The 25,603-nt window shown below is 46.5% G+C and overlaps 1 protein-coding gene and 1 pseudogene across 1 annotated transcript in view; one reads left to right on the top strand and one right to left on the bottom strand.

The window, feature by feature from the left end:
- GPC2 (glypican 2) overlaps positions 1 to 24,018 on the top strand; it is a 53,086-nt gene extending 29,068 nt beyond the window's left edge. The window contains exons 7-11 of the mRNA XM_040346751.1: positions 381 to 511; positions 14,081 to 14,215; positions 14,305 to 14,441; positions 14,534 to 14,709; positions 23,093 to 24,018. Coding sequence (XP_040202685.1) covers positions 381 to 511; positions 14,081 to 14,215; positions 14,305 to 14,441; positions 14,534 to 14,709; positions 23,093 to 23,349 — 836 coding nt within the window. The 3' untranslated portion in view covers positions 23,350 to 24,018. The remainder of the gene's footprint in view (positions 1 to 380; positions 512 to 14,080; positions 14,216 to 14,304; positions 14,442 to 14,533; positions 14,710 to 23,092) is intronic.
- LOC120933876 lies at positions 19,280 to 19,430 on the bottom strand (annotated as a pseudogene).
- Positions 24,019 to 25,603: the final 1,585 nt, after the last annotated feature.

Below are 25,603 nucleotides of genomic sequence, written 5' to 3'. Positions count from 1 at the left end.
TTACGTTGTTTCCGTAGAGATACGCCGCGTAAAACTAAAGCTGCCCTCTAGGTGGTCTAGCCAATGTTAAGTATGGCCGTCGTTCCCGCGTCGAAATTTGAAATTTCACGTCGTTTGCGGAAGTCGTCCGTGAATGTAGTCATTTACATACTGCAGTAAATACCTGTATACCTGTTGTGGCAAAAAAAAGAGTATTATTCTCCTATTTCCATTACTTTGTATAATGGAAGGAGCTGACTGTCCTAACAAACTGCAGCGCTAACTAAAATTTTACTTTTGTATAGCCTAAGCTTTAAAAAATGTATATTAAATATATGTTTAACAAATAAGGAAGGTTAAAAGGAAAAGTGTCAATGTGTCTTTCAATTCTTCTCCTTCAGATGGACTGCAGGAGGTGGCTGAGCAATTGGTAGGACCCTTTAATGTGGAACTTGCTACGGAGTCAATTGCAGTGAAAATATCTGAAGCCATAATGACACTGCAGGAGGAGAGTGTACAGCTAACTGCTCAGGTATATGCTCAGGAACATCAAACGTGTCTTCTATCCAGGGGCGTAACTAGAAATCACAGGGCCCCATAGCAAAATGTTGTATGGGGCCCCCCAGAGCCGCCCTAGTGTTAATGCAGCGTGACCGGTTCCCCATGCAGCGTGACCTGTGCCCCATACAGCGTTGCCCGTGCCCAATACAGCCTGGCCTGCCTGTGCCCAATACAGACTGCCCCCCCCCCCCATCAGACCCCACTCCACCACAGATCCATCCCCATTACAGACCCCACTCCATCACAGATCCATCCCCATTACAGACCCCACTCCACCACAGATCCATCCCCATTACAGACCCCACTCCACCACAGATCCATCCCCATTACAGACCCCCACTCCACCACAGATCCATCCCCATTACAGACCCCCACTCCACCACAGATCCATCCCCATTACAGACCCCCACTCCACCACAGATCCATCCCCATTACAGACCCCACTCCACCACAGATCCATCCCCATTACAGACCCCACTCCACCACAGATCCATCCCCATTACAGACCCCACTCCACCACAGATCCATCCCCATTACAGACCCCACTCCACCACAGATCCATCCCCATTACAGACCCCCACTCCACCACAGATCCATCCCCATTACAGACCCCCACTCCACCACAGATCCATCCCCATTACAGACCCCCACTCCACCACAGATCCATCCCCATTACAGACCCCCACTCCACCACAGATCCATCCCCATTACAGACCCCCACTCCACCACAGATCCATCCCCATTACAGACCCCACTCCACCACAGATCCATCCCCATTACAGACCCCACTCCACCACAGATCCATCCCCATTACAGACCCCACTCCACCACAGATCCATCCCCATTACAGACCCCACTCCACCACAGATCCATCCCCATTACAGACCCCCACTCCACCACAGATCCATCCCCATTACAGACCCCCACTCCACCACAGATCCATCCCCATTACAGACCCCCACTCCACCACAGATCCATCCCCATTACAGACCCCCACTCCACCACAGATCCATCCCCATTACAGACCCCCACTCCACCACAGATCCATCCCCATTACAGACCCCACTCCATCACAGATCCATCCCCATTACAGACCCCACTCCATCACAGATCCATCCCCATTACAGACCCCACTCCACCACAGATCCATCCCCATTACAGACCCCACTCCACCACAGATCCATCCCCATTACAGACCCCACTCCACCACAGATCCATCCCCATTACAGACCCCACTCCACCACAGATCCATCCCCATTACAGACCCCACTCCATCACAGATCCATCCCCATTACAGACCCCACTCCACCACAGATCCATCCCCATTACAGACCCCACTCCATCACAGATTCCCCCCCCCCTCATCACAGATCCGCCCCCATTACAGACCCCACTTCACCACAGATCCCCCCTATCAGACCCCACTCCATCACAGATCCATCCCCATTACAGACCCCCACTCCACCACAGATCCATCCCCATTAAGACCCCACTCCACCACAGACCCCCACTCCACCACAGATCCATCCCCATTACAGACCCCACTCCACCACAGATCCATCCCCATTACAGACCCCACTCCACCACAGATCCATCCCCATTACAGACCCCCACTCCACCACAGATCCATCCCCATTACAGACCCCCACTCCACCACAGATCCATCCCCATTACAGACCCCACTCCACCACAGATCCATCCCCATTACAGACCCCACTCCACCACAGATCCATCCCCATTACAGACCCCACTCCACCACAGATCCATCCCCATTACAGACCCCACTCCATCACAGATCCATCCCCATTACAGACCCCACTCCATCACAGATCCATCCCCATTACAGACCCCACTCCACCACAGATCCATCCCCATTACAGACCCCACTCCATCACAGATCCATCCCCATTACAGACCCCACTCCACCACAGATCCATCCCCATTACAGACCCCACTCCACCACAGATCCATCCCCATTACAGACCCCACTCCACCACAGATCCATCCCCATTACAGACCCCACTCCACCACAGATCCAGTGGCGGCCCGTCCATAGGGGGTGCCCGGGCGCCGCCCCCCCCCCACCCCAAAGTCAGTAAAAAAAATAAAAAAAAATAAAAAATATTTAAACATGTCTCTTTAATAAAAAAAAAAAAATCGAAAAAAGGTCCTTGTGTGCACTGTATCCCGGCGCCGGGCAGAGTGCGGGACGGGTAGCGCTACGTCTGCGGGGTTTGCAGACGAGGCGCTACATTGGCAGCGGAAAAATGCCTTTGTGGCTATACCCAGCGCGCCACAGCTTCTGGCGCGATGGACAGTATTGCGGGTGCACATAGTAAAGAGCTTATGTCAGTTCCCCACTAGGAGTACAGGAACAGGAAGTGACGTCTGCTTAGTTGAACTAAAGAACAGAAGCCTGCACATTGCTAAGTAAGTAATTATGTTGTAGAGACAGCAGCGTCCACGTCCAAACAACCCCTGTCATCCCCACAGCTGATCAACATTTCTCATCCCCGATAATTGCGGCCGCGAGCAAACAACCCCCCCCCCCCCCCCCGCATATTAACTTTTTTTTTAAATGTTCCCCGATAACTGCGGCCGCGAGAACCCCCACCCCGACCCGCATATAAACTTTTTTTTTCTTTGCAATGTTCCCCGATAATTGCGGCATCTCAACCACCCCCCCCCCCCCCCCTTCCCGCATATTAACTTGTGGGAACTGCTTACAGAGAAGGGTGGTTATTTTTAATACCATTGCAATACCATTTTTACATTGATATTTTATATTGTGTCAATGTAATTTCTTAACTTTATAATTTTATATAATTTATTAGTTATAATGAATATTTGTTCGTTGTTGCAGCATTGTTCTCCTCATTATTTTCAGAGATTATATGAATAAATTGTAGGAGAATGTATTCATTTTGTACAGATATTTTTTTTGGCTTCTGCTCTGTTTAACCTTACGCTGCCTGTTAAAGCAACTAAATACTCTGCTGCCTTTTCTGAAACAGCAAATCACCCCAGAAGGTGCTGAGCGTTTATTTTATCCAACCTTGCTGGTGCATTCCATCTATCTGCTGATGTGTTGAGGCTGGCCTGCTTCAACCCAAACTTATAAAAAAAAATTCTTTACAGCGTTCCCCAAAAAATGCGGGCGTGAGCACCCCCCCCCCCCCACACACACACACTTATTAACTTGTTTTTTCTTTTCAGTGTTTCCCGAAAATTGTGTATTTGTGGAAAAATGGCAGCCGCAGCCTCCATCCCCCCCACCCCCGGCATGTTAACAATTTATCTTTTATATTTAAACTACCTGGTTATCTAAATTTTCTGGTAGTCTCATGCAGTATGTCTGCAGTCTCTGGTAATCTCATGCAGTATGTCTGCAGTCTCTGGTAATCTCATGCAGTATGTCCGCACTCCGCAGTCTCTGGTAATCTTGTGCAGTATGTCCGCAGTCTCTAATAATTTTGTGCAGTATGTCCGCAGTCTCTAATAATCTTGTGCAGTATGTCCGCAGTCTCTGGTAATCTCGTGCAGTAAGTCAGTCTCTGGTAATCTCATGCAGTATGTCCGCAGTCTCTAATAATCTTGTGCAGTATGTCCGCAGTCTCTGGTAATCTCGTGCAGTAAGTCAGTCTCTGGTAATCTCATGCAGTATGTCCGCAGTCTCTAATAATTTTGTGCAGTATGTCCGCAGTCTCTAATAATCTTGTGCAGTATGTCCGCAGTCTCTGGTAATCTCGTGCAGTAAGTCAGTCTCTGGTAATCTCATGCAGTATGTCCGCAGTCTCTAATAATCTTGTGCAGTATGTCCGCAGTCTCTGGTAATCTCGTGCAGTAAATCAGTCTCTGGTAATCTCATGCAGTATGTCCGCACTCCGCAGTCTCTGGTAATCTTGCGCAGTATGTCCGCAGTCTCTGGTAGTCTTGTGCAGTAAGTAAGTCTCTGGTAATCTCATGCAGTATGTCTGCACTCCGCAGTCTCTGGTAATCTTGTGCAGTATGTCCGCAGTCTCTGGTAGTCTCGTGCAGTAAGTCAGTCTCTGGTAATCTCATGCAGTATGTCCGCAGTCTCTAATAATCTTGTGCAGTATGTCCGCAGCCTCTGGTAATCTTGTGCAGTATGTCCGCAGTCTCTGGTAATTGTGTAGTATGTCCGCAGTCTCTGGTAATCTCGTGCAGTATGTCCGCAGTCTCTGGTAATCTCATGCCCATTTAGAGTCCTTCATTACTAACAGTGTAATTTTTTTAGTTTGCGCCAATCTGTAAGGCTGCGCTATATACCATGATTTGTGATGCTGGGGCTATATACTCTGTCCTGTGATGCTGAGCTGTATACTCCTGACACTATGAGTGGAAGCAATTGGAATACAGGGGACGGAGTGGGTGGATTCTATAAGGGTGTGGCTTATGAGAAGTGGGAGGGGCCAAACGTGGAGGGGCGGGGTCTTGCGCCCCCCCATCCTAAAACTTCACCAGCCGCCACTGCACAGATCCATCCCCATTACAGACCCCACTCCACCACAGATCCATCCCCATTACAGACCCCACTCCATCACAGATCCATCCCCATTACAGACCCCACTCCACCACAGATTCCCCCCATAAGACCCCACTCCATCAAATATCCACCCCATTACAGACCCCGCTTTACCACATCTCCCTCCCATCAGACCCCCCTTCACCACAGATCTTCCCCATCAGACCCCCCTTCACCACAGATCTTCCCCATTAGACCCCACTCCATTACAGATCCCCCTATCAGACCCCACTCCACCACAGATCCCACTCCATCTCAGACATCCCCCCCCCCCCATTACAGACTCCATCCATCACAGTCCTTTGCGGAGTCAGCCTGTCCCTTTCATTAACGCAGCATTCCCCCCTTCCTCCCCCTCTCCACACTGTCCTACCTTATTCACAGCCAGGAAGCACCGCATGGCAGGTCCAGACAAAGGGCGTGACTTTGCTGGGACTGCCCCATTGTCTCTAGCAACCAATCACCTGCTTTGTAACTTGACAAGTCACAAACTTTGCCCGGACCTGCAGCGCTGACAGGCAGGCTTGTGTGAAGCTATGAATAAGGTGTGGGGAGGGGGAGGAAGGGGGGAGTGATGCGATTATGTAAACAGGAGACCGGCCGCCGGCGTGACGTCACACGCAGGGGAATGAACCACCTCTCCTCCATGATGGGGGGGGCGCGAGGAAAAGCACAGGACAGAGGAAAGGGAGCCAGGAGCGCACTCGGCAGCCAGTGAGTCGGCGCCGGCGGCCTGCATGCCGGCGATGCTCTTATCCTTACCGGGCCCCCCTGATCCTCACTCAGCTGCGGGCCCCATAGCGCCCGCGTGGGTCGCTATGGCGGTAGTTCCGCCACTGCTTCTATCCTAATTTGTTGCATACACATATGGGTTCTATAACTTGCAATGACATGGGGCATGGCTGTTCAAAATACTAATTAAGTGACAGCTCCCAGGGTCCATTCAAAGATGTAATTCAGCCTAGTGACGCTGCTTTTTATCCCTCCACCTTAATTGTTCCCCTAGGGTCCAAATACAGGAGATTTTATTAAGTGGCTAAATAATGCAATGTTGTGTATCACCTGCAGTTGCAGACGTCACACCATGGATGGGTCAGTGGCAAGGACATAACTAAAAATCAAAAGGGCCCATAAAAAATGGGATGACCCTCACAGCTTGGTAACCTCCTCTCCCTTTTCCAGTAGCATCTTTGCAACACTTGGTATTTTTACACCCTTAGGCTCCATTCACACCTAGGCGTTTTAACGCCTGAAGCACGACGCTACAATACGCCGGAGGGTCGAAATTACATTATGCCCTATGGAGATGGTTCACATCTCAACGCCGAACGCTGAAACGACGATCGCCTGAAGCTCAAACAAGTCCCGGACCCTTTTTTGTCTCGCGAATCGGGCGGTTTGGGCGTATTTGAGCGTTTCCATCTCCCATAGAAAGTAATGGAAACGCTCGATTCAAGCGACTTGCGTGACAACGGGCGTTTCGTCGCTTTAATCAATAGAACTTGTCGCCCATGCAGAAGATTAAAAAAATCTACCAACATAGCAACAAGTGATGAAAAGATGATAATTTTTCCTATTGGCTAAAATAAAAAGCGTTGAAGTACAAAAACGTCGGACAACGCTGTATGCAAACGTGCAAATAAGCATGAATACGCGTGACAAACCGCCGGAAAAAAAACGCCGAAAAAAACGACCGACGCTCAGGTGTGAATGCAGCCTTAGTTACATCCTCTTTACCACTGGCGGCCAGTAATGTCTATTGCTCACTTTATTTACAGTGAGGGGGAAAAAAGTATTTGATCCCCCTGCTGATGTTGTACGTTTGCCCACTGACAACGAAAATGATCAGTCTATAATTTTATTGGTAGGTTTATTTTAACAGTGAGAGACAGAATAACAACGTAACCACTTCCCGCCCAAGGACGTCATATGACGTCCTGGACTTTCAGTGGGGATATCTGAATGATGCCTGCAGCTACAGGCATCATTCAGATATCCATCTCTTCAGCCGGCGAATCCCTGCACCATAAGAACGATCATAGCCGCTTGATCGTTCTTATAGGCGGCGAGAGGGGACGCTCACGCCTCCATCCGGTGCTTCTGCGGGCTCTCCTTTGCCATCGGAGACCCAGAGAAACGATCCGCCGGTGTCCAATGGAAACCATAGAGTAGACTGGTGACCAGATGGTCACCAGTCATCTCTATGATCGTCAGAGGGGCGGGGGCGCGATGTTATGACGTCACGCCCAGGTCCTGGAATGTAAACACAGCCGCAATCGCGGCTGAAAGCATTAGATCTGTGAATTTTTTTTCACAATCTAATGCTTTCCAGCCTGGAGGAGAGATGTGAGGTCTTATTGACCCGCATATCTCCATAAAGAGGACCTGTCACGAACCATTCCTATTACAAGGGATGTTTACATTCCTTGTAATAGGAATAAAAGTGATCAAAAAAAAATAAATTACAAAAAAAGTTTAAAGATAAAATAAATTGAGTAAAATAAAGAATATAATAATAAAAAAAAAAATTTAAACGCCCCTATCCCCGGTAGCTCGCGTTAAGAAGCGAACACACACGTAAGTCCCACCCACACATGTAAACGCTGTTCAAACCACACATGTGAGGTATCGCCGCGTGCGTTAGAGCGCTAGCAACAATTCTAGCACTAGACCTCCTCTGTAACTCTAAATTTGTAACTAAAAAAAAAATAAGCGACGCCTATGGAGATTTTTAAGTACTGACGTTTGGCGCCATTCCATGAGTGTGCGCAATTTTAAAGCGTGACATGTTAGGTATCTATTTACTCGGCGTAACTTCATCTTTCACATTATGCCAAAAAAATTGGGCTAACTTTACTGTTTTGTTATTTTTTAATCCTTAAAAAAAGGCGTTTGAAAAATGATTGCGCAAATACCGTGCGAGATAAAAAGTGGCAATGACCGGTATTTTATTTCCTAGGGTGTCTTCTAAAAAAACATATATAATGTTTGGGGGTTCTGAGTAATTTTCTAACAAAAAAATTATGGTTTTTGCATGTAGGAGAGAAGTGCCAAAATAGGCCCGGTATGGAAGTGGTTAAATATCGAGAAAATCGCATTTCAAAAAAGTTATAAATTGATTTGCATTTTAATGAGTGAAATAAATATTTGATCCCCTATCAATCAGCAAGATTTCTGGCTTCCAAGTGTCTTCTGTAAAGATAACAAGCTGAGATTAGGAGCACTCTCTTAAAGGGAGTGCTCCTAATCTCAGCTTGTTACCTGTATAAAAGACACCTGTCCACAGAAGCAATCCATCAATCAGACTCCAATCTCTCCACCATGGCCAAGACCAAAGAGCTGTCCAAGGATGTCAGGGACAAGATTGTAGACCTACACAAGGCTGGAATGGGCTACAAGACCATCGCCAAGCAGCTTGGTGAGAGGGTGACAACAGTTGGTGAGATTATTCGCAAATGAAAGAAACACAAAATAACTGTCAATCTCGGGCTCCATGCAAGGTCTCACCTCGTGGAGATTCAATGATCATTAGAATGGTGAGGAATCAGCCCAGAACTACACGGGAGAATCTTTTCAATGATCTGGGACTATAGTCGCCAAGAAAACAATTGATAACATACTACGCAGTGAAGGACTGGAATCCTGCTTGGTATTATAAGTAATTTTGTTATACACAATAATTTTGCTTATCACAGTTGGCGCGGAAATACACCCCACTTTTATTGGAATCCTGCAGCGCCCGCAAGGTCCCCATGCTCAAGAAAGCACATGTACAGGCCCATCTGAAGTTTGCTTATGAACATCTGAATGATTCAGAGGAGAACTGGGTGAAAGTGTTGTGGTCAGATGAGACCAAAATCAAGCTTTTTGAAATCAACTCAGCTCATGTTTGGAGGAGGAGCAATGCTGCCTATAACCCAGACAACACCATCCCCACCATCAAACATGGAGGTGGAAACATTATGCTTTGGGGGTGTTTTTCTGCTAAGGGGACAGGACAACCTCACTGCATCAAAGGGACGATGGACGGGGCCATGTACCATCAAATCTTGGGTGAGAACCTCCTTCCCTCAGCCAGGGCATTAATAATGGGTCGTGGATGGGTATTCCAGCATGACAATGACCCAACACACACGGCTAAGGCAACAAAGGAGTGGCTCAAAAAGAAGCACATTAAGTTCCTGGAGTGGCCTAGCCAGTCTCCAGACCTTAATCCCATAGAAAATATGTGGAGGGAGCTGAAGGTTCGAGTCATCTAACGTCAGCCTCGAAACGTTAATGACTTGGAGAGGATCTGCAAAGAGGAGTGGAACAAAATCCCTCCTGAGATTTGTGCAAACCTGGTGGCCAACTACAAGAAACGTCTGACCTCTGTGATTGCCAACAAGGGTTTTGCCACCAAGCCATGTTTTGCGTTGGGGTCAAATACTTTTCTCTTTCGTTCATAGACGGACAAGGCATCGTTAGACCTTAGGGTTATGCTTCTTCCTACCAGGAGATTTAGGCAGAATTCTTACAGCACTTAAGGTGTTAAAACTTTCCTTCATGCCGCTCCTCCCAGGGGGCGTGGCTCCCCCAGGCATAACCCCCACTCTGCTCTAGCAGCTTCAGTTTGTTTCTGCCTAACCGTCAGGAGAGTCAGGCTCTCTCTGGAGTCCTGGACTCTGGAGTTTTTTCTTGCGAATTTTTTTGCATCTTGCAAGTTTTTTCCTCGCTTTTTTATTTTATTTTTGAATCCTGCGATTCTTCTATCAACAGGGGCCTGGGTGACAGGCTGGGTCCTCGACCCTTGTAGTCCCCCCAGGTTCGGCCTTCGAGCGTGTGCCGGCCCTCAGCTCCGCTTTGGGACGTCCACGACAGGCCCCATTGCTCCAGGGGCGGCCGGGGAACTTCGGTTCTAGGGCACACATATGACCGGTCTCTATGGCCTTGTCACAGTGTGTCTGGCTGACAACCATGCCGTTCGCGGACGTTGGTCTGTCTGGGATACCTCCAGCCGGGTAGTCGCAGGACAGGTAAGTAGTGGCCCCTTACTCAGGTAAGTGGTCTGGCTGGAATGTTTTCCCTTGGGAGGTCGACTGAGGGTTTTTCCCTGCTTTCCTCTCTCCCTTATTCCTCTCCCTCCTTCCCCCTTTGGGTGACGGCTGTGCAGGGGTTTTTTTTCCCTGGGGCTCATATTTTTCACTCGGGTATGGCTGGGGCTGTTCTGTGTCGCTGCAGGGGACTGTGGTGGTCATTCTGGGAATTTTTGTGTGTGCTGTGTGCTGTTTTGGTGTACTGTCTTTTTTGGGTACACTGTCTTTTTAAAACTGCGCAATGGCGGCCATTTTGCCGGAGCCGCGCTTGTATTATTCGGCGGCCATTTTCTTGTGGCCGGCGCCGTTTTCAGCACTAGTTCGGCCTCTAGTGGCCGTTTCGGCGGGGAAAAAAGACCGCGAATCCTCTGAGGGGACAGACGCAGCGCTGCAGCTGTTGCAGTTCTTACATTATTGGCCAGTGAAGAATTGTCCTCTTACATCAGTGGTCAGTGGTAACGTTCCCCCCTTATATTGTTAGTGTGTGTAGAAGGCCCCCCCTCTATGGCCAGTGGAGAAATGCCCCTTATATTGTTGGTCAGTGATGAAGAGGCACCTTACATTGGGGACAGTGAAGTGTCCTTTTGTATTAGTGGTTGTTGCAGTTCTTACATTAGTGGCCAGTGGAGAAGTGGGTCTTTACATTGGTGACTAGTGAAGAATTGTCCTCTTACATCATTGGTCAGTGATAACGTGCCCCTTATATTGTTAGTCTGTGTAGAGGGCCCCCTATGGCCAGTGGAGAAATGCCTCTTACATTTTTGATCAGTGGAGAAATGCCCCTTACATTGTTGGTGAGTAATAAAGAGGCCCCTTACATAGTGGAGATGTGCCCTCTTACATTGGTGGCCAGTGGAGAGGTGTCCTCTAATATTTTTGACCGGTGGAGAAGTGACCCCTTATATTGATAGCTAGTGGAGACATGCCCTTTTTTCATGGTGGCCAGTGCAGCGTCCCCATATTTTGGTAGTCAGTGTAGTACCTCCTAACATTGTTGGCCAGTGGAGATGTGTCCTCTTACATTGTTGGCCAGTGGAGATGTGTCCTCTTACATTGGTGGCCAGTGGAGAAGTGTCCCCTTAAATTGGTAGCTAGTGGAGACGTTCCCGGTTGCATGGTGGCCAGTGCAGTGTGTCCTTATTTTGGTAGTCAGTGTAGTGCCTCCTAACATTGTTGGCCAGTGGAGATGTGTCCTCTTACATTGTTGGCCAGTGGAGATGTGTCCTCTTACATTGGTGGCCAGTGGAGAAGTGTCCCCTTAAATTGGTAGCTAGTGGAGACGTTCCCGGTTGCATGGTGGCCAGTGCAGTGTGTCCTTATTTTGGTAGTCAGTGTAGTGCCTCCTAACATTGGATGCCAGTGGAGAAGTATTTTTTTATATTGATGGTCGGGGGTGAAGCGCCCCCTTAGGCCTAGTACACACGAGAGGATTATCCGCTGGAAACGGTCCTCCGGACCGTTCCCGCGGATAAATCCTCTGGCGGATTTTGATCTGATGGTTGTACTAACCATCAGATCGAAATCCGCGCGGAATCCATCCGCGGTGACGTGTCGCGCCGTCGCCGCGATGATGACGCGGCGACGTGCGCGACGCTGGAAGGTAAAGACTTCCCACGCATGCGTCGAATCATTACGACGCATGCGAGGGAGGGGATCGGACGGATTGATCCGGTGAGTCTGTACAGACCACCGGATCAATCCGCTGGACAGGATTCCAGCGGATAGATTTCTTAGCATGCTAAGAATTTTTTATCCGCTGGAAATCCATCGGCCCGAAAAATATCCGCGGAAAAATATCCGCTGGGCCGTACACACCACAGGATCTATCCGCTGGAACTGATCAGCGGATAAATACCAGCGGATAGATCCTCTCGTGTGTACGGGGCCTTACATTTCTGCTCAGTAAAGAAGTACCCCCCTACAGTGATGGCCATTGTAGTGTTCCCTCACATTGGTGCAACAGTGGAAACGTTTTTTTATTCATTGATGGTCATTCTAGTGACCCTTTTCATTGGTGATCATTTTAGTGCCCCTTTCAATGGTGGTCATTGCAGTGCCCCTTTACATTGGTGGTCATTGCAGTGCCCCTTTACATTGGTGGTTATTATAGTGTCCCTTTACATTGGTGGTCATTGTGGTGCCCCTCGTCATTGGTGGTCATTGCAGTGCCTATTTACATTGGTGGTCATTGCAGTTCCCCTTTACATTGGTGGTTATTGTAGTGCCCCTTTACATTGATGGTCAATGGAGTGCCCTCTTAAATTGGTGGTCATTGCAGTGCCCCTTTTCATTGGTGGTCATTGTAGTGCCCCTTTACATTGGTGGCCAATGAAGTGCCCTCTTAAATTGGTGGTCAGCGGTGATGTGCCCATTTACATTGGTGGTGCCAATTTGCATTCATAACAGTAAATATTTCTCACTTTTTTGCGTTGGTGGCCAAGTATCTGGTCCACGATGTTCACTGGTGTTAGCAGTTTTGGTGGCAATGAAATGAGGAGATTAAAGTCTTTGCCGCTGAGACTTTATTGTAGAAGAACCACTGACTCTATTCAGAAATACTGTATATTCATAAAAACCCTAGGCTGAAGATTTTGGTGGTCCTGACATACAGATAACAGAAGTAAAAATGTATAAATCTGTATATGAAGTTAAAAGTGAAAAATTCTTTCAGATAAACATTACAGTAGTACCACATTGAGAATACATTAGAACTTCCTTTTTAATAGTGTGTAATGTTTGTAATAATAAGGTGTACTAATACAGTTGCAAGGAAAGGGAGTTGAGATATTTTGAATGCAGTTTTGTTTGTATAGATTTGTTCTGCTAAATACCATGTTTCCCTGAAATTAAGACCTACCCCGAAAATGAGACCTATCGCTATTTTTCAGGAAGGCTGCAATATAAGCCCTACCCTGAAAATAAGCCCTAGTTTAAAATGCTTGTAAAATTCTATAATCCACTCTATTACAGTATTTATATAATGTACAATGTGTGTGTTTCTGTAATATAATTGAAGGGAAGAGAGCTCCGGCGGGTCACAGAAGCGCAGAGCAGTGCTATAACGAAGGTATTTGGCACAATTATATAACAGAAACACACACTTTTAGGTGGATTCAGGTACGGCGGCGTATTAGTGAGTCGGCGTAGCGTATCGTATTTACGCTACGCCGCCGTAATAACTGGTGACCCAACGTTATTGACGTTTTTAAGGAACGGCGCATGCGCCATCTGTGGACATATCCCAGTGTGCATTGCTCCAAAGTACGCCGTTTCGTCGTGAACGTAAATTACGTCCAGCCCGATTCGCATAGGACTTACGCAAACAACGTAAAAAGATAGGCCTGTTCCGACGTCCATACCTTGCATGGGCTGCGCCACCTAGGGAGCAGCTTTATCTTTACGCCGGCGTATCTCTAACGTAAACGGCATAACTAATTGCGACGGGCGCACGTTTCTGAATCGGCGTATCTAGTCATTTGCATATTCTACGCCAAACTCAACAGAAGCGCCACCTAGCGGCCAGCGTAAATATGCACCCTAAGATACGACGGCGTAGGAGACTTACGCCGCTCGTATCTTAGCCTAATTTAAGCGTATCTGGTTTTCAGAATACGCTTAAATTTGCGACGGCGTAGATTCAGAGTTACGACGGCGTATCTACTGATACGCCGGCGTAACTCTCTGTGAATCTAGCTATTTGTACATTATATAATACTGTAATAGAGTGGATTATAGGATTTTACAAGCATTTTATCTCTGTTTACACTGGGAATTCCTGTTAGGCAGGGAGAGAGAGGGGGAGAGAAGACCGCACATTACATGGTAAGACCTACCCTTAAAATAAGCCCTACTGTGTCTTTTGTTGCCAAAATTAGTATAAGACCCGGCTTATTTTCGGGGAAACACATGTGTATTATAGATCTTCCAGTCCTGTGGAACCCCGCCTCCATCGCGGTCGCGACGCTCCCCGCCAGAAGATCCTAAGAGAAGGTTTCGAGTTTACAGCAATGATGAGAAGCCCACGTCGGCAGCCGGTACCAACATCGACAGACTGGTGAGCAAGGATTACATTATAGAATATACGATAATACTGAGTGTTCTATATCTATTTTCTTATCTTGTAAATCCTTTTCTTTGTTATAGGTGTCAGAGGTGGTGTCCAAGCTCCGCCCACTGCGTGGTCTCTGGAAGCTCCTCCCTCTGTCCCTTTGTTCTGATAACAGAGTCTCTGCTGGTCTTAGTAACCAAGATAAATGCTGGAATGGACAGTCAAAGGGGCGGTGAGTATTGAGATTAAAGACTCAAAAAGGGGAAATCTGATTGGTGAAGAGAAGAGATGCCCTAACTGCGGCTGCTTCCTGTGACTCTACAGGTACCTCCCACAGGTGACAGGTGACGGTGTGGTGAATCAGATTAATAACCCTGAGGTGGAGCTGTCGATGTCAGCGCCGGACCTTAGAACACGCCAGCTGGGCATACAACTGCGTGTAGTCAGGAGCAAACTGCGGGCCGCATACAGCGGGAGGGACAGCGACAGCCAGGATGCCTGTAAGTGATCATCTGCCACTCTAGCATATTAAACTCAGGGGTTTTTGTTCAAATAAACTGCAAAACTTTTTTTTAAGGGGCATTCTAGTTCAAAAAGTTATTGTCCAACTTATACTCCCCATCCTTTTAGAATAAAGTATGTCAATTTTTCTTTCTTTGCAAGATAATCTACTATATACTGTAGGAATCCAAAGTGTATCCGTGTGTATTTGCAGAAAAACGCAAAAAAAACCTTGAAAAATGCTAAAAAAACTTTATTGCAAAAACGTTGAAAAACTCACTGCAAAGCTACTGCCATTTTGATAACATTGGCCCAGATTCAAGAAGCACTTGCGCCCGCGCAACCATAGGTTACGCAGCGCAAGTGCTTACTTGCTCCGGTGTAACGAGTGCTCCTGATTCAGGAACCTCGTTACACCGACTGCAGGCTAAAATCTGCGTGGCATAAGGCTCTTATGCCTCGCAGATTTTAGGCTGCATTCTTGCGGGGGCCGCTAGGGGGCGCTCCCATTGTGTATCAGCGTGTAGTATGCAAATTGCATACTACCACTGATTCACAAGCTTGCACGGGCCCCGCGCAAGCCAGGTACGGAGTTTCCGTACGGCTACTTTTAGCGCAAGGCTGCCCCTTCTAATAGTAGGGGCAGCCAATGCTAAAGTATAGCCGGCCTTCCCGCGCCGTGAAATTTGAATTTCACTGCGCTTGCGTAAGTGAAACGTGAATGGCGCTGGACGCCATTCAAGTTCACTTATAACGTCATTGACGTCATTTGCCGCAATACACGTCGGGAAAGTTTCCCGACGGAGCATGCGCTGTACGCTCGGCGCGGGAGCGCGCCTAATTTAAATGATTCCCGCCCCCGGCGGGATCATTTAACTTGCGTGCGCTTACGCCGGGCAAATATGCCGGCGCGCCCTCGCAATTCACGGAGCTACTGCTCCGTGAATCGAGGGCAGCGCAAAATATTTGCGGGGGCGCAGGGCAAAATCGTTGCCCTGCTCCCCCGCAAATATCGCGCAATTCTACTTGAATCTGGGCCATTATTATAACATCCAGAGCGCATGAGGCCTAAACCAGGAGTAGGCAACCAGTGGTGAAACTTTAACTCCCTTCATGCCTTTCGCTCTGGCAGTCATGTCTGTGAATATCTGAGTTTTGCAGTGTCTCATGGGGTTTGTAGTTTCTCCACAGCTGCGGTGCGGAGGTTGTCTAACCCTGCTCTAGACAGACGCACAGTTAGGAAGTGTTAACCCACAAACCGCAGTGCAAACAGTACCAAAATAAAGTGCAACTATTGTGCATCCACCATAAACTTTGAATCTCAAAGACATACAGATAAAACAATCAAACTTGGTTCTTTCACAACCTCATGTGCATTCCACTGTTTGCCAGACGTGACGTCACTGAGGAACCGGAATCTATGTCTACGCGTTTCGTCCCTCTCACAGGGTGCTATCAAAGACAGTTAGGAAGTGGTCAGGGTCAGGTTTTATTCAGTTGCAGTGCTGCTTTAGAGCAGCAGAGGGAGGAATCTATGACACATGCTGTAACCTTGTAGAAAATCTGTCACTCGGTCTGCCTTATTGCTCCTGTTTGGCATTGCTTTGCTTTGCGACGGATTTGGTAAATGTCCCGCAGTGAGGTTTTATGATTAACCACTTCTCTACCGCAGGACGTCATATGACGTCCTGGACTTTAGGGGGGATATCTGAATGATGCCTGCAGCTACTGGCATCATTCAGATATCCTTCTTTTCTCCCGGCCATTTTGCGCACCATAAGAACGATCATAGCGGCAGTTCCGCTGCTGACCACTCTTATAGGCGACGGGAGGGGACGTCCCCCCTCCTGCTGCCATCCGGTGCTTCTCTGGGCTCTCCCGTGCCATCGGGGGCCCGGAGAACGAATCGGCCGGATGAGGACCATAGAGATTTTCGTTGACCAGATAACCGTCGGATGCCTGGGCGCGATATTATGACGTCACGCCCGGGTACCCGAAAGTAAACAGCATGAGATCAGTGAATTTATTTTCCTGATCTCATGCTTTCCAGCCTGGAGGAGAGATGTGGTTTTATTGACCCCGCATCTCTCCATAAAGAGGACCTGTCACTAACAATTCGTATCACAAGGGATGTTTACATTCCTTGTAATAGGAATAAAAGTGATACATTTTTTTTTTTAAAGTGTAAAAATAAAAATAATTAAGTAAAAATAAAATAAAAAATATATTTTTTTTAAAAACGCCCCTGTCCCCGGTAACTCGCGCTCAGAAGCGAACACACTCGCAAGTCCCGCCCACATATGTAAACACCGTTCAACCCACAAATGTGAGGTATCGCCACGTGCATTAGCAACAATTCTAGCACTAGACCTCCTCTGTAACTCTAAACTGGTAACCTGTAAAAAACTTAAGCATCGTCTATGGAGATTTTTAAGTACCGAAGTTTGGCGCCATTCCATGAGTGTGCGCAATTTTAAAGTGTGACATGTTAGGTATTTATTTACTCGGCGTAACATCATCTTTCACAGTATACAAAAAATTGGGTTAACTTTACTGTTTTGTTATTTTTTAATTTGTGAAACTTTTTTTTCCAAAAAAAGTCGCTTGAAAAATAATTGCGCAAATACCGTGTGAGATAAAAAGACCACCATTTTATTCCCTAGGGTGTCTGCTAAAAAAAACATATATAGTGTTTGGGGGTCCTGAGTAATTTTCTAGCAAAAAAAAATTATGATTTTTACATGAAGGAGAGAAGTGCCAGAATAGGCCCGTATGGAAGTGGTTAAATAAATGCATTTGGACCGTCAGCCATTGGTTTTGGTATATTCTTTCCTATAGTATAGTCCACTGCTAGGACACGAGGGCATGCCGTCTTCCGGGGGAGCGGAGGATTGGGTAAGTTAAAGAGCTTTTCCCGCCCTCTAGACAGAAACAAATATTTTCCCCTTTCAGAGATCGCAACCCCATTGCGTGGGAGGGTTTTTGGCTTTTCCCCGCTGTTGGGCTTTAAATGCACTTTTATTGCCACTGTAAATTAAGTTAAGGCTGCCATACAGTGAAGGAAAAAAGTATTTGATCCCCTGCTGATGTTGTACATTTGCCCACTGACAAAGAAATTATCAGTCTATGATTTTAATGATAGGTTTATTTTAACAGTGAGAGACAGATGAACAACAAAAATATCCAGAAAATCGCATTTCAAAAAAGTTATAAATTGATTTGCATTTTAATGAGTGAAATAAATATTTGATCTCCTATCAATCAGACAGATTTATGGCTTCCAAGTGTCTTCTATAAAGATAACGAGCTGAGATTAGGAGCACTCTCTTAAAGGGAGTGCTCCTAATCTCAGCTTGTTACCTGTATAAAAGACACCTGTCCACAGAAGCAATCAGATTTTTATTTTTTTTAAAAGCCTATGGCGTGTGAACACACCCAAAAACTCCACCCGGTGCAGAAAAAATGTGCACACACATAAAGAGTGTTCACAAAAACATGCAGACGGGTGCAACGTCAAGTGGACCTCCTGTGATGAAGGGACCCAAACCCTGATCCCCCAGGGCGTTAGGCTCCAGACGGGGACTGAGGTACTGTGGTCCGAGCAACCTAAGCCGACAGACCCAACTTCCTCGGAGGCACTGCCGAAACAGAACCCTCCCAGTACTAGGTGGGGCTCCCCCGAAGGGAGACCCCATGAGAGCAGGCGAACTAAGCCAGAAGGCCATGTCCACCTACTCCCAAGACGTTCAGGGCTGGCCCGAGGACCGGCACCCTAATAATCTCACAGTGAACAAAACGTGCACAACAAAAAAAGACAAAAAAGTGACAAACACAGGCTTAAAATAAAAGAAAGTGGGGGAAGGGATAGTAGAGAGGAGAGTGAAGAAGTGGTCATTGTGGTGAAACAATGACCAGGCCCTCCGGCCAGGAATAAAAAAATTCCTCCGGTCCTAGCCAAAAGGCCCGGCCCAGGAGGCAGGTGCTAAAAAAAAGCGTGTATCTGGTGCAGTGACCGTGGTATCTTAAATCAATGTGTCCCTCACACACAGTGATCTTCAGATACCCCTGGACTGCCACTCCAGGGGCACATGCACCATAAGCTTTTCGTTCCAAATCTAACCCCCCGACCAGCCAGTGCAGCCCTCCACCCCTGCCAGCTAGAGAGCCCTTCAAGGTTTTTTTGGGGAGGACTGCCGCTCAGGTAGCAGCCTCCACCAATACTAGCCCCTCCAGACCCTCCGTCAACCCGGCGGATTTGCATGGTCCTGCCCCATCCTACCACAGGGCATTACCAGCTCCTCCTACCGGATTGCTGACAGAGATAGCACTTACACCAGCCAGCCAGAAGGCCAGACTAGAACTCGGCAAAAAGACCAAGACCACGCACAGCACCCATCCTCTCCAGGAGCACCCTTCCAGATGGCTCAGACTCAACCATGGGCCAGCCCCCAGTATCTGTCGGGCAGTATGGCATAGTCCCTGCTGAAACCATCCTTCCAGGTGCTATGATGTCATTGGATTGCATCCACCCTCCCAATGGAGGTGCTTCAGCGCTCCGCTGACAACTGATAAGGACAGATACCACACCTAGTCCTAGCCAAAAGGCAGAGAAGCGGCAGGGAAGGCACCACGATCAGCACGGCCAGAGTGTGCAATAGCCGTGCCTCGCCCTGGGAGAACCACCTTCATGATCATGGTGTCTCCCCTGCCAGGTAAATATCAATCAGATTCCAATCTCTCCACCATGGCCAAGACCAAAGAGCTTTCCAAGGATATCGGGGACAAGATTGTAGACGTACACAAGGCTGGAATGCGCTACAAGACCATCGCCAAGCAGCTTGGTGAGAGGGCGACAACAGTTGGTGCGATTATTCGCAAATGAAAGAAACACAAAATAACTGTCAATCTTCCTCGGTCTGGGGCTCCATGCAAGGTCTCACCCCCTGGAGTTTCAATGATCATGAGAACGGTGAGGAATAAACTCAGAACTATACGGGAGAATCTTGTCAATGCCCTCAAGGCAGCTGGGACCATAGTCACCAAGAAAGCAATTGGTAACACACACCGCCATGAAGAAAGCACTTGTACAGCCCATTTGAAGTTTGCTAATGAAAATCTGAATGATTCAGAGGAGAACTGGGTGAGAGTGTTGTGGTCAGATGATGCCTAAATAAGGCTCTTTGGCATCATCTCAACTCGCCGTGTTTGGAGGGGGAGGAATGCTGCCTATGACCCCAAGAACACAATCCCCATCATCAAACATGGAGGTGGAAACATTATGCTTTGGGGGTGTTTTTCTGCTAAGAGGACAGAACAACCTCACCACATCAAAGGGACGATGGACAGGGCCATGTACTGTCAAATCTTGGGAGGGAACCTCCTTCCCTCAGCTAGAGCATTAAAAATGGGTCATGGATGGGTATTCCAGCATGACAATGGCCCAACACACACGGCCATGGCAACAAAGGAGTGGCTCAAGAAGAAGCACATTACGTTCCTGGAGTGGCCTAGCCAGTCTCCAGATCTTAATCCCATAGAAAATATGTGGAGGGAGCTGAACCTTGATGACTTGGAAAGGATCTGCAAAGAGTAGTGTGACAAAATCCCTCCTGAGATGTGTGCAAACCTGGTGGCCAACTACAAGAAACGTCTGACCTCTGTGATTGCCAATAAAGGGTTTTGCCACCAAGTACTAAGTTATGTTTTGCTGAAGGATCAAATACTTATTTCACTCATTAACCACTTAAGAACCAGCCGCCGCAGCTATACTGTGGCAGGTTGGCTCCCCTGGGCAAATCGCGTATGTCGGGTGCTTTAAGACCACTATGTCCACCGGGCACCCGCGATCGCTCCTGAGAGAGACCGAACGGAGATCTGTCAATGTAAACAGACAGAGAGGAGACAGATCTGCTGTTCATACTGGTTATGAACAGCAATATGTTTCCTCCTCCAGGCAGTCCCATCCCCCCACAGTTAGAAACATTCCCTAGGACACACATTTAACCCCTTGATCGCCCCTAGTGTTAACCCCTTCCCTGCCAATGACATTTATATATAGTAATCAATAGCTATTTTTAGCTCTGATCGCGGTATAAATATCAATGGTCCCAAAAAGTGTCAAAAGTGTCCGATCTGTCGCCGCAATGTTGCAGTCCCGCTAAAAAAATGCTGATCACCACCAATACTAGTAAAAAAATAATAATACTAAAAATGGCATAAATATATCCCATAGTTTGTATAAATGTTGCGCAAACCGATCAATTTACACTAATTGCATGTCTTTTTTTTTTTACCAACAATGGGCCAGATCCACGTAGCGGATCGTAATTTTAGTCCGGCGTAGCGTATCGTATTAACGCTACGCCGCCGCAACTTTGAGAGGCAAGTGCTGTATTCACAAAGCACTTGCCTCTAAAGTTACGGCGGAGTAGCGTAAATCTGCCGATGTAAGGGCGCCAAATTCAAATGTTAAAGATGTGGGCGTGTTTTATGTTAATTTTACTTGACCCAACGTAAATGACGTTTTTTCTGAACGGCGCATGCGCCGTCCGTGGGGGTATCCCAGTGCTCATGCTCGAAATTAACCTGCAACAAGCCAATGCTTACGACGTGAACGTCATTCTACGCAAAGCCCTATTTACGAACGACGTAAAATTTTCAAAATTCTACGCGGGAACAACGTCCATACTTAACATAGGATACGCCTCATATAGCAGGGGTAACTATACGCCGAAAAAAGCCTTACAAAAACGACGTAAAAAAATGCGCCGGACGTACGTTCGTGGATCGCCTTATCTAGCTAATTTGCATACTCAATGCGGAAATCGACGGAAACGCCACCTAGCGGCCAGCGTAAATATGCACCTTAGATCCGACGGCGTACTAAGACGTACGCCAGTCGGATCTAGCCCAGCTTCAGGCGTATCTTGTTTTGTGGATACAAAACAAAGAGACGCCGGAGCAACCTAGAAGTTACGCGGCGTATCAATAGATACGTCAGCGTAACTCGTTTGTGGATCTGGCCCAATATGTAGAAGAATACATATCGGCCTAAACTGAGGAAGAAATTTTGTTTTGTTTTTTGGGATATTTATTATAGCAAAAAGTAAAAAATATTGTTTTGCTTTTTCATTTTTTTTTTTCTTGTTCTGCCCTCAAGCCGAACGAGAGAAAATCAATCGCCTTCCCCATCAGTGCTAACAGCATGGATGGAGAATCTCTTCTGCTGGCTCTTATATTCAGGCAGTCATGGCACTATGTCTGGATGCAGTCACTGCTCTGCAGATTATTTTCCACCTGACTCAGTCAATTTTTAAATTTGTTTTTTGTTGAGTCGAGTGTAATACTTGCAGGGCCACCTACGGCTCACTTTTCAGCTGATTCAGCAGGAATGGTCTAAAATGCGAGCCATCTATCTGGGAATTTAACGTTTTTTTTTTTTAAATCACATACACAGCACAATTCCACCCACTGACCTTCTGATTCACATATAATTGATCTGCACAGGTATAATGTATGGTGGCTTGCCTAATGCTACAAGGACTGTAATCTGTAGGAAACTAACGTTTTATGTCATTTTTGGTCATATTGGCAGGGCCGCCATCAGGGGGGTACAGGCAGTACACCTGTAAGGGGTCCGGAGGTCCCCAGGGGCACGGAGGCCCACAGGGCCCCAGATGGCAACCCCCCTTTTTTTATAAAAAAAAAAAAAAAAATTATATTATTTTATTTCTTTTTTTTTTTTCTTTTTTTTATATATATATATATTTTTTATTAAAGGGCTCAGAGGGCCCCATGTGGCAAACCCCCCCTTTTTTTGTTTATATATATATATATATATATATATATTTATTTTTTTTTTTTTATTATTAAAGGGCCCAAAGGTCCCCAGGGCCCTGGATGGCAACCCCCCCTTTTTTTTTTTTTTTTTTTTTTATAAATGTCTATTTTTATTTTTTTTGTATATATATTTTTTCTTTTTTTTTATTAAAGGGCCCAGAGGTTTCTTTTTTTTCTATTATTATTAAAGGGCCCAGAGGTCCCGGATGACAACCCCCCCTTTTTTGTAATTTCTTTTTTATAAAAAAAATAATAATAATTTGTATATATCTATACATATATATATATATATATATATATATTTATTTTTTATTAAATATATATTTTTCTTTATTCCTTCTTTTTTTTGTAAAGGGCCCCCCCGCTTCTCAATTCGCAGCAGCCCCAACCCCCCCCCCCCCCCGCCCGTTTCTAACTTTCAGGCGGCAGCACCCACCCCCGGTTCTCTGCTCCAGGGGGCCCATGCCTGAAGCTGTGTAAGGGACAACATAATTCCTGATGGCTGCCCTGCATACTGGTAATAATTTTTACTTCTTCCATCAGTTGACGAAGGCAGTGGAAGCTCGGGCGGAGGGGACCCAGTAACGGAGAAACCTGTAATCAAAGTCCGAGACCGAGACACCAAAAACAAGAAGAATCCGGGGAAGGACAAGAAGAAGGATGAGAAGAAGGAAACTGGTGGGAAAAAAGGGGATGGGCGGAAAAGAAGAAGGTTTGATACTGATGCAGGGTGGTCTATATCCCCCACTTATAGTATCACATTTGGGGTCTTGCTTGTGGGACTTGTACTATCTGCATGACCTGCCAGCTGCAATGCCTCTGAATGAATGTGTGTTTTCCAATACATTCCAACATGTGCACATGTATGGGACTCCTCTGTACATACATGTGTGCCTCTATCCTATTATTTGTTATACACATACAGCGTACATATTGATTTACCACTGGATACAGCAAATGAGTTCAAATGGACCTGTAGGCAACTGCATTACTGAGATGGTTAAACAGGAGTAACAAAAGATGCTTCCTTTTCCAGGTGAATATGCTGCTCCAGATTCCCTTTGAAGGGGCTGATAAATGAAAAATGAACTCTGATTTTCCCGTTTGGACTTTAGGTTTGGTGAGCAGTAATGGCAGGAGCCTAAAGCAGGATTTGAGTTATTTTGCTTAACTTTATATATCCATCTCAGCGAGTAGTACTAAAGACATATTTTACTTTAATGAAGTCACCTCATTAAGGTAAAAAACACCCTAGTATATGCGTTAAATCCCCCCGTCCCTGTCCCGAAAAAAAACCTGCTGTTCTTTTGCTGTTGCCAACTCCAGGATTGATTAGCTAACTTTCTTGTTCCACAGGAGACACAGAGGGCAGCAGAACGATGGGCTCCTGCTGCAGTCAGTCTAATTGTGGGGAGGAAGATCGAGCAGGGGTGTGGCTTGCCGGGCGCTTTGTGTGTCTATGGATGCATATAGGGAAAAGAAATAAGTTGCGCTAGTGAAGTGAAAATAAATATGTTGATCAAAATCTATAAAACCAATAATGACGTCGTCTGGGGAAGCGTTCCCCAGACAACGTCATTATTTGACGAAACGTACGTCGGGCAAGGAGATGTTCTGACGCGTGGCGTTACGGTCCATGAGGACGGGCGTTCGTGGAGGTCGGCCGGCTCTTTTCTTTGTGACTTTTAGAAAGTTATTTCTGTAAGTGTTTACATTTTTTATATTAAACTGCCATTTTTTTACGGTACTTCACTATTGTGAGTCTATCATTTTTCCCGGTGGTTCACTGTCACTCTGGAAACCGGGAGAACCCTCTGGTGTTGGAGACAGCTCCAGTTTAAAGGCCCTGGCTGGGGTTCAGCCACAAGCTTCAATTGTTTGGTATCTGGTAAGCGCGCATTTTATATGGTGCTTCCTGTCGGTGGTGGTTCTCTTCTCCCTGGTGTGTTACTATACAATCAATATTCTATTTACGGTACATCACTATTGTGAGTCTTTTTTCTCTTGGGGGTATTCCATCATCCAAGATATCGGGAGGACTCTCATCCTTTAATGTCGGTGACTACTCCAGTTTAAAGACCCTGGCTGGGGTTCAGCCGCAAGCCTAAATTGCTTGCCTTCTGGTAAGCGCGCATCTCATATGGTGTTTTTTCTTATCGGTGGTGGTTTCATATAAATTTTGAGTTCACTGCAACATTTTGTTTCACTACTATTTATTCAAGTTAATTGAGGACTTTTGGAATTGCTGGACTCTGATTGCTTGGTTTTATAGATTTTGATCAACATATTTATTTTCACTTCACTAGCGCAACTTATTTCTTTTTCCTATGTACTTTTGTGTGTATATCACAATTTTTGTTGCAGCTCACATATATTGTTGTATATTTTTAGCGCGGTAATATTTCCTTGTTTATATGGATGCATATAGCTCGGCTCGGGTTCCAGACAGGAGCACACCTGCAAGGGTGTCTCCATTAGCACCTGGCTAGCTAAAGGAGACACCTAAAAAACAGGGAAGGGGGGAACCTTTTCTCCTAAAATTAAGAAAAATGGGGGTTTAATATCACTTTAAGGTTTGAATATAGGTCTGCGTTGCTTTTTTCTACTGATTAAATAGCAACTCAACCCAGAATGCCTGTAACAAATCCAGGCAGCGGTTTGCTAAGATTTCTTGAAAGAGACTTATTCGTGGCAAAAAATTACAGGTCCTCTTGTAAGAAAGCCACCGTATCCACTGCCACTTACTTTCTCAGCTTCCCTTCACCTCTCTATTTCTCTGTCTCTTTTCCCTGTGTAAGCTCTTTGTCACAGCTTACAAAGGGCTAACTTCTCTTCCTCCTTGTCAGGTGACACTGTTTGGGCTTGCTGATTGGACACTGAGGTCTGAGTACTGCCTGCTGGGAGGAGTTTTCATGCTCGCCATACCAGAGCAGGTGTTTACTGAGGGCTCTGATTGGCGGGGCATTGCAGCTAAGGTGACTATCAGTGGGGGGGGGGGGTTTTCTCACAATATAACCAAGGTTCTCTTTTAAGTGTTATTCCATTTCAACGCAA

Source organism: Rana temporaria, chromosome 3 (assembly GCF_905171775.1).
Source record: "Rana temporaria chromosome 3, aRanTem1.1, whole genome shotgun sequence".
NCBI classification, from domain to species: domain Eukaryota; kingdom Metazoa; phylum Chordata; class Amphibia; order Anura; family Ranidae; genus Rana; species Rana temporaria.
This window is presented reverse-complemented; position numbering and strand designations above follow the sequence as displayed.